We start from the raw sequence: 15819 nt of genomic DNA, 5'->3' as shown, positions 1-15819 counted from the left end.
ACAAATAGCTTGCTAATACATTGAAGAGGACTAGAACTGCTGGGTTATCGTTCAGCAGTATTTTGAGCCCATGGGTTAAAGGTCTCAAAAATCAACCTTAAAGAGCATAAAAACAGGCGGGAAAAGAGGGAAAAGAGAAAGCAGAGATACAAACCTATGGGAAGCCAAGATTTGTTAGATGAGCGTCCCTACTTCCACATCATTTTTGACAGCCTGCAGAAGCAAAGTCCATAAAGCAAAGAGGTCAGATCTGACTTCTGTTATGTCTACATTGTTTACTTTGGCATAATATCAGTTTAAAAAACACTCCACAGTTTTAAAAAAGCTGATAGATATCTGGGTGATTAAGTAGTTGCTCTATTTATAGCCACTAGAAGCAGAATTAAAATAGACAAGCCTTAAATTGGCTGAATTAAGGCAAAAAAAATAGCACAAAGAATGAAAACTAAGGAGATGAATTTAACTGGGTTCAGTAGTATGGAAGAAAAATTTACCTTAAAAGTAATGAATGCTTATGAAGCGTAAGTGTTCCCAGAACACTTACAGCTTAAATACAGAGTTTTGTTCAAAAGGACTTTTCTCAATGCAACCTGCAGGGCTCATCCACATTTGTTTCTACCTGAAATTAATCTTTCTCCATTGATTTGACTGGAGGCGTCATAAAACGTCTTACTCTTGCAGCTCCGCATTGACATGAATTCTTATTTCTGGAGCTTCCTACTGCTCGGACATAGTATCTGAGAACTGGGAAGAGCTGCCTTGTAGGTTAACTGTGCCCAGCCTAAGATACACCAGAACAACAATGAAACAAAAAGAATCCAAAGGCAGTTTGAACCATGAATGCTGATTTAGACTTGTAGGAGCTTTCTTGCCTCAACTACAGTGCTTATAGATTTTTAGTGCTTCTTATGTGTCCCATGTGAAGATTCTGGGTTGAAGTAGATGATCTCCAGAGGTCCATTCCAACTCCAAGCGTTCTGTGATGCTTCAAATCCTAGTGCAAAAATGGAAGCTTTGCTCTGTACCCTGTTACACTGCACCCCTAACAAAACCACGCATATATTTACATAAATACATATATACAAAGGGGCTAAGGAAGACATTCTTGTGGAATGTTTTGTTGCTAAATACTTTAGTCAGCAACATCAATAGTTCACAAGAAGATTAAATCATCACTCATTTGCCTGGCGTTCCTAAGGAATATTCAACAAAGAGTGGTTATAATTCTCACGTAGCTTCAAGCCAAACTATATCCAAACAGACTAAGCAGGGCAGGGCCACTCAATATGATTCCAAGAGTCTAGAACTGGTTCAGAAAACTTCATATACCAACATAATTATATCAGAAAAAAATAATCATGAGTCAACAGCAAATCAAATGAAAAAAGAACAAGTTAATTTTCATTTGAATATTGGGGGGGAGGAATTGAAATTTGCTGCCATTGCCCCATGGCAAAACCACCACCACACAGGCACATGAGACAGTAAAAGCTCCAGCAGGATGAAACTCTTGGCACTATAAAGCTGGGTTCCTAAATTTGGGATGTGTCGCAGACTTAATTCTGTCTTACAGGTGCGCTCTGCAAATATTCTGCCCTTTTATCCTCCTGTCCAGGTAAATGATGAAAATAGCTTCACTGGACTGTTTTTTGTTATAGAACAGAGCGCTAAAACTCAACCGATGTCAGCTCACTAAAGAAAAGGACTCAACTGCAACACCCAAGTTGGTTGTGAGATACAAAAAAATCTTAGTTTATTTAACAATGTTGTTAACACTTAATACAAAGACACAAGACAGTTCTGTTTTTCAGGACTTTCCAGACTGTATTTCATCTCCTCTACCACCAAAACTCCGCTCTCGGAGAAATGAACGGGACAGCACTGAACTGAGAAATCAGTTACTTGAGGGGCATTAAATTCAGTTTTGCTTTTAATTCTTGGCTGACCTGATTTCCTTTTCGTCAAGCTTTGTAACATTTTTATTTCCATTCTACTCCACTAATGCAATTCACAGGTACAAAAATAAGGGCAATTCTAGGACAATGTAAAACTCTGTTCTACTTACAGTTTTATTCTGAAGTCCTAGAATTCCTACAAAGGCTTCTTTGAAATGACCCCTGATCAGCCCCATTCAAGTGTTAGATGCAAGAGGTTTTCATTGTTGGTTTTGTTTTGTTTTTTTTTAAATAACCCCATAGTGGTCACAAATGTCAAACCCTGTTTTAAACATCTATAAAAGCATTTATTGACCTAGATGTCTAAGCTTAGGTCATTAAAAGAAAGGTTAACTCCCGATAGTCACTGCAATGCCTTCGGTTTTACAGCTTATTCTGGAAGTGCCACAAGTAGAATCTGAAAGATACAAGATACCAAATTTATGTCATTGGCATTAAAAAACAAGCTTATTAATCTTTACTAATCATGGAAGAGTTTAGGTTGGAAGGGACCTTCAAAGGTCACCTAGTCCAACCCCTGCCATGAACAGGGACATCTAGGTGAAGATGTAGTAACAACAAAGTATAAATCATAGAGTCATTTTGGTTGGAAGAGACCATCAGGATCCTCAAGTCCAACCATAACCCAACTCCAGCACTAAACCATGTCCTTAAGAACCTCATCTAAACACCTTTTAAACCCCTCCAGGGATGGTGACTCCACCACTGCCCTGGGCAGCCTGTTCCAATGCCTGACAACCCTTCTTGGGAAGAATTTTTTCCTAATATCCAATCTAAACCTCCCCTGGTGCAACTTGAGGCCATTTCCTCTTATTCTATCACTTGCTACTTGGGAGAAGAGACCAACACCCTCCATGCTCCAACCTCCTTGTTCAGGTAGTTGCAGATAGCGATAAGATCTCCCTCCCCTCAGCCTCCTGTTCTCCAGGCGGAACAGCCTCAGCTCCTTCAACTGCTCCTCAAGACTTGTGCCCTAGACCCCTCAGAATCTGTTGTTTGCAGTCACAGAGGACAGCGCTTTACTGCAAACCCACACATTTTCAGAAGTGCTGAGCATCCTTTCCCTTTGGCAGCAAAATTCCGGTCAGCCAAGGACAGCACGCGGTTGTAGGTCCATGCCCTGGAAGACCCCGCCACACACAGACACACCAGTTGCTTCGGAACAATCACTGCAACCCCGTGATGCGACAGACAAAACACCGCTTATTACAGTGGGAATGTCCCACGTCAACTGTCGGCAAGTCTTCCAGGCGCTTAGGCAGGCAACTGTCACATCTCGTTAGGGTAACGAGCAGTGACGTGCAACACGAGCGTCCCACAAGGGCATCGCTTTAGAGGCAGGGCGGCGCGTTGCTCTCTAAAGCATCACCAACAAGATGTTTCTGTAGATTGTTTTTGCAGTTCAGAAGGCTAAAAGGGCCGAGCTGTTCCACACAGCACTGAGAAGATCACAGAGTGCAGAACTGATCCACACACGTGCTCAAACTTGTTAGTGGGGTGATCAGCACAGACCTCCAAGAACTGTTCCTGCAGCTTCGTGCCTGCAATTTATTGCTGCCATATATCCTGGGTATACACGTATTTCGTCTTTTGCTACAAGATCACTCAACACCACCTCCACCAGCACTTTTGGGCTTCTCAGAGATCTGCTGCCAGCCAATAACTCTCCTTAATCCCGCTCATGTTTAAATCAGGACAATAAGCATTCCCATTTCAATTTTCAACAGCACTATTTACTTTTTTTTTACTAAACCATGGACCAAAATAATCTTGGAGATGTGAGTCATCAGAGCCAAGTTTTCCATTCACACTTGACTACAGCTGAAGAGTTTTCCTTAATTTTAAATCTGTCCATTATCAAAGAAAATAACTATCCAGTGGCAACACAACCAGTATCTTGACTTTATTTTTGCAAAGTCCCTCTCAGGGTAGGAAGAACAACTGAAGAAAATGTTGAGCTCTTACACCAAACAAGAAATACTAATTCAGGCCCAGTGGCAGGGGTTGAGATCAGAAAGTGAACACAGGGCTGCTCACAGACTTTCAGAGCTGCAAGACTGTTAACAAATCAAAAACAAGGAATGCAGGAGGAAAACGGATGCGCATCAACCACAACAGCCTTTCTGGGGCACCGCAGCCTCTTTCTCGGTGACACTGTAATCCCTAACCAACTACTTCTGACCCATTTCCATTGATTTTTTTAACATGTCACCTTCCTATTTGTGGCCCTTTTCTCCTCTCCCCCTGTTCCTTTCTCTCTCCCCCAAGTTTTTGGGGTGGATCACAACCCCCCTGTGCTTGTGCATCTCCACAAAGTCCCAGAATAATCCGCTTTTCCTCTCCCACCCAGCACCACGGAGGAAACGCTGCCACATCTTGTAATGCCACCGGCAGGAAAAGAGCAGTACAGGTTGTGGAAGGCAAGAGGGCACAACCACCTAAGCAGAGTGTTTGTCTCTAGGTTGGGCACTTCTGACAACAATCCCATCAAGATCGCTCAGTAACTTTACCGGGAACTGTTCCTGCTCCACTTACAGCAAAGGAAGAGCTGGACTTGCAGCGCTGTGAAGTGTTCACCCCCTTGAAAGGCCTGGGAAATCTTGTAATGATAAAATAATGGATACTGAGGACAGTAACTTCGCAGCAATGGCTCCAGTGTTCACGTATCAGCATCTAAGAGCCTCTGTGATCACACCATTTTTAAATCTACTAAAGAGCTGACCTGTCTTCCAGAAAGGCACAACGATAGAGGTTACCCACGTAGCAATCATTCAACATCTTTCCATACCTGTGATAACCACAGCTGCCTTTTCCTTCTCTAAACCACCATCATCCTGCTATCACAAGATACATCCCGTAGGAGATCTGGGATCGTTTGCCTTACACAAAGTCAGAAGGTTCTGCAGGACTGAAAAGCTTTGGTGTTGGAAGATAGAAGAACTTACAGAATTATACGTCTGCCTCAGTGATCGACTTCTGCGTCTTCAAACTGCCCCGCGACTACTGGTGCTGTGTCCACCTCCATCCCATCTGAAAAACAACAGTGACATGACTCGCGAGCAGAAGATGGAATCACAGGAAAGAGAGCGAGTGCCCTCTGTTGATAAGACACGGCCAGAGCAGAAAACTCCCCTGCTAAACTTCTGAAGGAAACCACTGTCCCCACAAGCGTGTGGGTTTGTTCCAGCTCTACCGCTCCGCCGCTTAAAGACGTCACCGCTTCCTACAACCTCATCTCACTCTCTCTTATTAAGACTTAAATACTCAATTTAAACTGTTTCGTTTTTTAAAATGAAGTTTTGGTGTAACAAATGGCATGATTCCATTTAATAGCTTTAACTACCCTTGAACAGAAAGAGGTTGGATCCTGTTCTGAAACTGCTCTCAGCCATCATCAGGTTGATAAAGAACCAAACTGAACAATCGCTCTATGTTACAATGTCGAAAAATAACAGAATTCTGAAACCAAGCAGCCCTGGGAATATTAATAATAATAGCAAACCAAGAAGCCATACCTAACAAATAAGATTAGTAAGGCAAATAAAGTGGATAAAGACGGCTTTGAGAAACATGACATACTTGCTGTCCAGTTTATTTCAAAGTGTTGGGGTTCAGAAACCTGATGAAATATTCAAATGAAGGGCATTGCTAAAACATAACGTAAAGAAAAGCTTAGGTGATATACTTATATAAATTTATTTGAAGTTGTGGAACACAGAACCTGTAAACAACTGACAAAGCAAATAAAGATTAAAAAAATCATCCCTGGGGATGAAAACAGATGAATTATTATTCTGGTGACTAGTCCAGGTGACCTGATAGCTCAAATTCACAACAGCTGCACTCTTTTTCATCCTTCAAAACTATCAGGTCATAATAAACCACTGAGATTTGTATCAAAAAAAGACGCAATGCTACTAAACTACTCTCCTGTTTTTCTCCCAGATGATCTATTTCTCCAGTGAAAACAGCATGTAGAAAAGGCAAAATTTGAGAGACTAGGGTTTTCTTTTCTCCCAATAAAAAGAAACCTTAAAGCCAGGTTTGAACAATCAGTTAATGATGAGACAGCGTCCCTCAGAAAAGCAGATTTGTTGTTTTAAATCTATTCCAGTGTATTTCAATGACTATGAATTCACACTGAAGAATTAGTGAGAATTATTAATTTACTATTTAAGGTATTTAAAAAATAATAGTATTACCTGTTTAGAGTGGAAATTGCTTCCAGTGTAGACTGACAAGCGGAAATTTAATCCTAAATCAACTTCACCCTATTATTATTCCAGGAAATCCTGGCCAGACTGGAAAATAAACTGCTTTTGTATATTTTAGCATAAGAAACACACTTCTTACCTTCGTACTCCCTGACTGAGTCTTCTGTTCTCACCCCGGCCATGTTGTACTGACTGCTGACAGACTGGGCCAACATCCCTTCCAACCTCTCCAGCGTGGCCTGACCTTCTGCCGTTAAATGCAACAATCCTTCCTCGTAAGTGCAAAACGTCGGGATGTCGCCTTGTTCTAGCTCTGTAAAAATAATAGCTTATGTTCAGCAGCAGCCTGGATCAAGTCATGGCGAAGGAAGAATGCAGTTAAACAAATTATTCTTAAATTAAATGAGATTAAAAGGCTTCTTATGTCCGTTACAGAATATACACTGGGAATGGGAAAGTCTGATTTTTGTTGAATTCCAGTGATTTCACAGAATCACAGAATGGTTGGGGTTGGAAGGGACCTCTGGAGATCATCCAGTCCAACCCACCTGCAAAATCCACGACAGATTTTTCGGCAGATTTCTGAGTTTTTATACTCTGTGCTATTAAACAAGGAACTTAATAGACTAAACCATTCTCGTGGTAGATACCGCAGGAGAAGTTCCAGGTATCCAAGTGCTGGTAGGTATTTCAAAAGAAACATCAGTTACGAACCGTGGGCCTCAACATCGTACTCGTCCCCTTCGTAGTCATTGTCTGAATCTTCGTCGTCGGGGTCTGGGTGCAGAGCTTGGCATTCGCACATCGCCGCAAACATGGCTTCCACTGCCGGAACACAAACCAACGCAAACCTTCATCGTTTCTCCAACAACAGCCCAAGAGACAAGAAATCCCAGACTGACTGATCAGAGAGACAGAGAATATTCTTTGCCAGAGCCACCACTAAGTGTGTATTTGAAAATATCACCCCAGCAGCCATGCTAGGAACAAATCATAGAATCATTTTGGCTGGAAAAGACCTTCAAGATCATCAAGTCTAACTGTTAACCCAACACTGTCACTAACCCATGTCCCTGAGAACCTCATCTACACATCCGTTCAACCCCTCCAGGGATGGTGACTCCACCACTGCCCTGGGCAGCCTGGTCCAATGCCCAACAGCCCTTTCCATGAAGAAATTTTTCCTAATATTCAATCTAAACCTCCCCTGGTGCAACCAGAGGCCGTTTCCTCTCGTCTTCAAATCAAGTTTCCTAGATCCAGCTTGATGCTTTAACCTCTGAACACCACTTTTCCATTATTTCTTTGACAATAAAGGCTTATCTCCGGATGATTCAGTCTGTGGTTACCCCACTACAGGATTTCTTGTAGCTTCTAATAAGTTAGATTCTTAAAACTTGGATCCAATTGTAAGTTCTGCACCGGACGAGATCCAACTGCTTTCCAGTGCTAGTGTCTGGACATTAGCGTGTTCCTCATTAAATTATCACTGACTCAAATATCACTGAATTTGTAATGAAAAAGATGTTTCCCACACAAGTTCTCTGCAAGCATATATAGATAAAATTATCTATTTCATGTATTTATACTTAGAAGTCTCTATATTAAAGCATTGGAATTTTCCTTCAGAAGCAGCTGCTTGAAATATTAGAGTTTGAAGCAAGATAAAACAATTTGCTTCATTCTTCTCAGCTGACAGAAATCAATTAGAGAAGGACACTACGGGATCATGTCACTATATCCCAGTGTTTTCCACATATAGGCAGGACTTGAAGCTAAAATGTGATTTCCCTCTTCACTTACAGGCTGATTTGTCGCTAGGTACAAATCTGAATTCCGCAATTGGTTCAGCATCATCATCACTGTCTTCCTCCTCCTCTCCTTCTGCCAAGGGAGCCTCTTTTGTCTCCGCTTCTTTAGGAAATTGAAAGATTTAAGAGAAACATGTTTACTTTGTCCAAAAAAAGTCACATTTGTTTATTCTTTCAGGAACAGACGTAATCAAGTCAGAAACCTGGCCAAGAGAGGCACAAACCAACCCACTCCCATCCACATTATGGATGTATGAGGTACATACAGCACCTCGACAACACTTGAAACCACATGAAAATGTCTCTATTTATAAGACTTTGGTTTTCTGTAATGCTCACATGATGTATCCACGTACATCAGGAAAACTGCCTGGGTGTTATTAAAAACAACCATGCTTAATAGAAAGCCCCACAATTAACAATCATTAGAATTTACTTGCACAATGCTATATATGTATTTTTTTTTTAAATACATGAATTTTACGTATCCTTTAACAGTCATTAAATCAATGAGCATCCAGCGTGGCCTCTCAGAGGACTGTGACCCTTCCAGAAGATCTCTACTTGATTTCTCCCCCATTCCCAGCCGGCCCACACGACAGCAGAGCTAGAAACTGCACCCAGTCAACAAAAACTGCAGGCAAACCCGTGCTTCCCAACTCCTGTGCACTATGTATGGGAATAAATAAGCAATAAAGTGATAATTTACTTTCCATAAATACAAAAAAAAACCCCACAAAGAAGGTGGCTCCAGTTCATCTCTTTGTGGATGGGGATGCAGAATTATTTTCTACAGGGGAATAAAAGAAATATAGTTAAGGCTGTTTCACCGAGAGTGGCTTTTATGACATACAAAACTGGCACCACTCAGAATATGAAGAAGCCAGAGTCGTGGTCAATGGGGCAGAGTCCAGTTGAGGCCTGGATCTAGTGCAGTGCCTCAGGGGGCAGTGCTGGGGCCGCTGTTATTCAATATATTCATCGACGACTTGGATGAGGGAATAGTGACTGTCAGCAAGTTTGCTGGTGACACCAAGCTGGGAGGAGTGGCTGACACGCCAGAGGCTGTGCTGCCATCAGAGACCTGGACAGGCTGAGAGTTGGGCGGGGAAAAATTTAATGAAATAGAGTAAGGGCAAGTGTAGAGTCTTGGATCTGGGCAGGAACAACCCCAGGTTCCAGTGTAAGTTGGGGAATGACCTGTTGGAGAGCAGTGTAGGGAAAAGGGAGCTGGGGGTCCTGAGGACAGCAGGGTGAGCATGAGCCAGCACTGGGCCCTTGTGGCCAGGAAGGCCAATGGTATCTGGGGTGGGTTAGAAGGGGGTGGTCAGTAGGTCAGAGAGGTTCTCCTGCCCCTCTGCTCTGCCCTGGGGAGACCACACCTGGAATATTGTGTCCAGTTCTGGGCCCTCAGTTCCAGCAGGACAGGGAACTGCTGGAGAGAGTCCAGCGCAGGGCAACAAAGATGCTGAAGGGAGTGGAGCATCTCCTGTGTGAGGAAAGGCTGAGGGAGCTGGGGCTCTGGAGCTGGACAAGAGGAGACTGAGGGGTGACCTCATTAATGTTTCCAGATATATAAAGGGTGAGTGTCAGGAGGATGGAGCCAGGCTCTTCTTGGTGACAACCAATGGTAGGACAAGGGGTAATGGGTACAAACTGGAACACAAGAGGTTCCACTTAAATTTGAGAAGAAACTTCTTCATGGTGAGGGTGGCAGAGCCTGGCCCAGGCTGCCCAGGGAGGTTGTGGAGTCTCCTTCTCTGCAGACATTCCAACCTGCCTGGACACCTTCCTGTGTAACCTCATCTGGGTGTTCCTGCTCCATGGGGGGACTGCACTGGATGAGCTTTCGAGGTCCCTTCCAACCCCTGACATTCTGGGATTCTGTGATTCTGAGCCAAGAAGCTGCCAGGCAGCTGCCCCAAAAATTAAGCATCCAAAAAAGCCACACAGTCCTTTTCCAAGTGCCACCCGCAGGCGCAGCGTTACTGCCGAGCCCAGTGCTTTGTTTTCATGAAGTCAACTGCCAAGTGCCTTTTTCTAAAAAAGGGGCGAGGAAAAGGCACACACAGTGTGCAAGAAAAACTTCCAGAGGAAGAACAGAATGTACCCTGCCCAACTGAGAAATGAAGAAAGCGGAGAGCTTTGGGTTTAATGCTATTCGGTGGTTAAAACTGCAGGCCATGGATAGACCTGAAAACTAAACAAACCTTCTGCTTGTGGTAGGAAATTCACTGTAACTAGAGCTCAGCTATTTAAAAAAACAAGCAAACGAACACCAAAAAAACCTGACAAACAAAAAATCACCATCAAAAAAAAAAATAAAATAAACCCCAAAATTAAGGATTTATAGATAAGAAGTATCACAGAGTATCTGTATTTTCAAACATCATTATCAGAATGAATTAAAAGCTGGAAATGTCTTCAGACAAGGCTCAGTTTACTTCAAAATAAACACAGTTAAAGGAAAATGAGGAAAAAGAACCAAGAGGTTTACATACATGTTCTCTTGTTATTTGTAGTGATAAACTGTCAGAGAATATTAGTAACATAAGAGAAGGAAATAAAGAAGAGTATTAATAGCATAAAATCGCCTCTCCCGCTTCAGAGTTTTATCAGTACTTTGAGTATACAGAATAATTAAAGAAAAATTAGATGTCAGATTTTAACTTCCAACTACAATGACCAAAAACATGGAAAAATTGCATACACTGAAATAGAAAGCTTGTCTTCTCAAAGTCAAAGAAAGAACGGCCAAATGTTGGTTTTGTGGTAGATCTACAAAGATCCATTAAGCTGGTAACATGAGCTATTGTCTTTTTTAACAATATTGTGGAGAAAATGAATGAAAGCTTGCAGGGTAATGGGAAACAGCAGCAATTCATAAAGCCTGGATAAGGTAGCAACATTAACATAAATTCAATAAAGCAACAATGATACTCAAGCTGGAATCACAGGGAGACTGCAGAGGAACTGAATTGTTTAAAATGAGTATGAGAGAAAAGAACCGATATGCAGCAGCTCCAGCTGTAAATAGTCACATGCTGAGAGTATTTGTACAGAGGTGACTGTAAACAAGGACAAAGCTATAGTTCTAAAATAACCATCCTTCAGGAAAACCAAAATGAAAAGATAAGATATTACTTGAATGAAGCATATCATTTTTAAAAAGAAAATTTAATCTTTTTGAAGAAGAAATCGCAGCGCTCGGGACGGCGTTGGAACACGAAGCAACGCTCCAGGCCTACCTTCGAATTTGGCGTTCACCATGACGTACAAGTGCTCCCATGGGTAGGCGGTCAGGTCCCTGGAGACAGCGTGTAAACTTATGGTGGGATAATCCAAGGAGAAGCCAACTCCGGAGTTTTCCAGCCAAGACAGGCGACTAATGAGGGGTTAAAACAAAACCACACCGGTTAGAAACAGAGGAATCCAAGGTATCTGACTCACGCCTGCAGAAACACAAACCAACTCCAAAAGCGAGTAATTCAGGACAAGGTGCTTACCCACTCTCGGGTAATATGCAGTCCCAGACCTAACCTAACTAGTTGTTGCAATGGCATTAATTGATGGCTGAGGTAAAAGAAACCTTTTCTTACAGAACATGAAGCTGAGCAACCTAAACACATCTCAGCTTTATCTACATTTGCAATAAAACCCAAGTTTCTCTCCATGTCTGTTCATTTTCTCCTTCCTGTGGATATCTGTCATCCCAAAGATAATTACAGTGGTTCTGGAGTGTAATTCGTAACTCAAACTGTTAAAGGGTCTTGGATTTTTCAAGATAAAGAGAACACTATGAAATGAAAAATCAGTACCGTCATTTCTGGGGGATTATACATCCGATGTGGGTACAATATAGCCTGTATGTAGAAAAATCACCAGTTCTGTGATCAGCAGGGCTAAAAGAGCCCAACTCTGGCACTAATCCATGTTCCTGAGAACCTCATCTACACGTCTGTCCAACCCCTCCAGGGATGGTGACTCCAGCACTGCCCTGGGCAGCCTGTTCCAATGCCCCACAGCCCTTTGGGGGAGAAATTATTCCCCAGATCCAACCTCAACCTCCCCTGACACAACTTGAGACCATTCCAACACCCTCCATGTTCCAGTCTCCTTTCAGGCAGCTCAGAGATCAGAAGGTCTCCCCTCAGCTCCTGTTCTCCAGCTGAACCCCCCAGGTCCCTCAGCCACTCCCATCACACTTGTGCTCCAGCCCCTTCCCCAGCTCCGTTCCCTTCTCTCCACTCGCTCCAGCACCTTAAGCCCTTTCTTGTGGTGAGGGGCCCAAAATTGCCTCCAGGATTCGAGGTTTGGCCTCCCCAGTGCCAGCACAGGGACGGTCACTGCCCTGGGCCTGCTGGCCACACCAGTGCTGGTACCAGCCAGGATGCTGGTGGCCTCTTGGCCACCTGGGCACACGCTGGCTAACATTCAGCTACTGTTGACCAACACCCCCAACGTGGTTTTCTCCCTCTCACAACTTACGTGCTCTAACATCTGCTTCCCCCCATTTTCACTCTCGTCCCTAACGACAGGAAGACACAGCACAGGTTGTCACCACTGAGCTGTTTCCTCCTTCCTATAAGAAAGATCAACGTCTCTCTAGCAGACAAGAAATCAAACCCAAGCTCCTCTTGGGTGTCTGTGATTGGTGAAGTCGTATAGTGAACAGAAATACCGAGGGGCAGAGAGATCTCACCCCCACACAAAACCCAGTGTTCACAAGTTTTTGTGGAGGGACAAAGCCAAGGAAAAGGTCACAGAAGCTCCTCGCTGTGGGAAATGAGGCTGAGACCAAGAGCTGGTGAAGTAGGAGCGAGGAATTTGTTTCCCAGCTCTCAGTGTTTACAGCTCTTGATGTAGAGTCAGTTCATGGATCCAAAGCCGCATTGTCTGCCTGGCTCTCCCACAGCACGACACTCAGGCAAACGCTGTTGTTTTCTATTCATCACCAGCAAGTGACCCTGGTAAAAGCTCTGTGACACACTCAGAACGTGTTGGGAGGAAACTGGCAGACACAAAAATGTACTGAAAGCAAGTTAAAAGGAGATTGAACATCATGTTTCGAAAGCAGAGGCTGCGTGAACAGAAGCCTTTGTATCTGCAACCAAACAACTAAACAAAACAGTAACTGAAATTCCAAAGAGATTGCTTTCCTCGAGGAACACAACAACACTAACAAGTTCGGGTGGATCAAAAGCCCCTCAAGCAAGATCACTCATTTTATAAACACATCCAAATTTAAATGTTTTAAAAGACAATTCACTCCTCAGCGCATGTTTTAGATGATATTTTTGCTCTAACAACACGCTTCTGCTGCAGAAATAGATTATATTTAGAGTGCTTTTCCATAATTAAAAAAAAAATTGCATTGCCTTAATCAATGAGCTGTCTTCTTGAACTAAACAATGCAGGGAGGATTTAAAGCAAACTACAATGAGCTCGGATAACAGACTCCCAAATAGCTTGACTGCTGCCTTGTGAGAATATGCAGCGTCCCCATCATTAACACAACATGAAAATTTGGCCATGAGCTGACAATGTGCACTTGCAGCCCAGAAATCCACCCATGTCTTGGGCTACATCCCCAGCAGCGTGAGCAGCAGGTGGAGGGAGGGGATTCTGCCCCTCTGCTCCGCTCTGGTGAGACCCCCCTGCAGTGCTGGTCCAGCTCTGGGTCCTCAGCACAGGACACACATGGACCTGCTGGAGAGGGGCCAGAGGAGCCCCAGAAATGATGCGAGGCTGGAACAGCTCTGCTGGGGGACAGGCTGAGAGAGTTGGGGTGTTCAGCTGGAGAAGAGAAGCTCCGGGGAGACCTTAGTGTGGCCTTTCCGGACTGAAAAGGGGCCTGTAGGAAAGATGGGGCCAGATTTTGAGCAGAGCCTGTTGCGATAGGGCAAGGGGTGATGGTTTTAAACTAGAGGGGAGATTCAGGCCAGACATAAGGAAGAAGTTTTCTATAATGCTGGTGACTAAACCCTGTCCTAGGTTGGCCAGAGAGGTGGTGGATGAACCATCCCTGGAGACATCCCAGGCCAGGCTGGATGAGGCTCTGAGCAACCTGATCTGGTGAAGATGTCCCTGCTCATGGCAGGGGTGGCACTGGATGAGCTTTGAAGGTGCCTTCCAACTCAAACTATTCTATGATTTTATGATTTCAGAGAACCATAGTAATACCATGTTTTTAACATGCCAGCTGAGCTGCACTCCCTTGCTCTGCTCTTGCCTTCTTTAAAACTCCATTTACAGTGGGAACAGCGGGGCTGACCCCTCACTGCCCTCGTTGGGGGCCTCCAACACACAACAGCCCCCCTTATCCGAGTCCCCCACAACCCCTTTTGGGCAGCGAAGACCCTCACAGCGACCTCAGAGAACAGAGTGACTCAGAGTGGGCCCCATACTCCCCACAGGGAGATAAACCCTTGAGAGAGGCCCCACACATGCCACCTTCTCTCCTGGGTCCCCACCCGCCGCCAGAAACCCCCCCCCAATAAGTTACACTTGCAGGTGTTGATCAATAGATGTCTGAACATGAGCCAGCGTGTGCCCAGGTGGCCAAGAGGCCACCAGCATCCTGGCTGGTACCAGCACTGGTGTGGCCAGCAGGCCCAGGGCAGTGACCGTCCCTGTGCTGGGACCTGGGGAGGCCAAACCTCGAATCCTGGGGGCAGTTTTGGGCCCCTCACCACAAGAAAGGCCTTGAGGTGCTGGAGTGAGTTGAGAGAAGGGAACGGAGCTGGTGAGGGGCTGGAGCACAAGTGTGATGGGAGCAGCTGAGGGACCTGGGGGGTTCAGCTGGAGAACAGGAGCTGAGGGGAGACCTTCTGATCTCTGAACTGCCTGAAAGGAGCTTGGAGCCAGGGGGGTCGGGCTCTTCTCCCCAGGAACAAGCGACAAGACCAGAGGAAACGGCCTCAAGTTGTGCCAGGGGAGGTTTAAATTGGATTTGGGGAACAATTTATTGCAGGAAAGGGCTGTTGGGCATTGGAACAAGCTGCCCAGGGCAGTGCTGGAGTCACCATCCCTGGAGGGGTTTAAAAGATGTGTAGATGAGGTTCTCAGGGACATGCACTAGTGACAATGTTGGGTTAACGGGTGGACTCGAAGATCTTGAGGGTCTTTTCCAACCAAAATGATCCTGTGATTCTATGATTCTGTGAGGTCGCCCCCCTCGGGAGAAGCCCCGCACTCCTCTCACTAACGGTGCCCCCGGTCCCGCCGGGTCCGGCTCCCGCAGTCCCTCAGAGCAGCCCCAGTCCCTCAAGGCCTACGGGGGTCCCCAGCACCACCCCCCCACACGCTCCGGTGCCGCTCCCCCTCACCTCTCGGCGATGTAAAGCGTGCCGGCGCCCAGACTGCGCCCCGCCAGCACCGCCTCCGTGTCAGGCTGCTGGTGCCGAACGCCTTCGGCCGGCGGCGGGAACCGCTTCAGAAAACTCATGGCGCCGCCGCCGCCTCCCTCCTCCACCATCGCCGCCTCCTCCGCGGCCGCCGGAAGCGGAACCGCCCCGGCCGCTAACGGAAGCGGAGCTCCCAGCGGTGCCCGGCCTCTCTAGGCACGTCTCTATGGTGCGGGGGGAGCGGGTGGTGCCGCCATGTTGGAGCCGTTCCCGCCCTCACCGCCGCCGTCGTCCCACAGGGGAGGGGACGGTGTTTCACCCCTAAATGTCCGTGATCCTGAGGGGGAGGCTGGGTGTATCTCCAGAGCGATGCCGTCTGTGCTCCGAGAGTTTTTTGAGTAAAATTTTGACGATCTGGAAAAGAGAAGGAGCGAGGAGCACTGAGGTGATCGCTGACAGTACGAGCGTAATTTGGCCTGAAATTGTCTTGTTG

The 15819-nt window shown here is 45.4% G+C and overlaps 1 protein-coding gene across 2 annotated transcripts; it reads right to left on the bottom strand.

The window, feature by feature from the left end:
* Positions 1–46: 46 nt before the first annotated feature.
* On the bottom strand, positions 47–15471 carry CLNS1A (chloride nucleotide-sensitive channel 1A). Of its 2 annotated transcripts, none has more exons than XM_080342673.1 (7): positions 15309–15471; positions 11229–11365; positions 7973–8083; positions 6884–6994; positions 6309–6482; positions 4901–4985; positions 47–2352 (listed from the first exon to the last, which is right to left on the bottom strand). In XM_080342673.1, the coding sequence occupies exons 1-6, from the start codon at positions 15455–15457 to the stop codon at positions 4918–4920; spliced, it is 750 nt and encodes a 249-aa protein (XP_080198799.1). In that variant the 5' UTR covers positions 15458–15471; the 3' UTR covers positions 47–2352; positions 4901–4917. The 2 variants fall into 2 exon arrangements, with proteins under 2 accessions (XP_080198799.1, XP_080198800.1); XM_080342674.1 differs by having other exon boundaries at positions 7973–8080.
* Positions 15472–15819: the final 348 nt, after the last annotated feature.

The sequence above is a fragment of the Nesoenas mayeri genome, assembly GCF_963082525.1.
Source record: "Nesoenas mayeri genome assembly, chromosome: 1".
Lineage (NCBI taxonomy): Eukaryota > Metazoa > Chordata > Aves > Columbiformes > Columbidae > Nesoenas > Nesoenas mayeri.
Note: the sequence above shows the minus strand (reverse complement) of the source record. Positions and strands in the feature narration are given on the sequence as shown.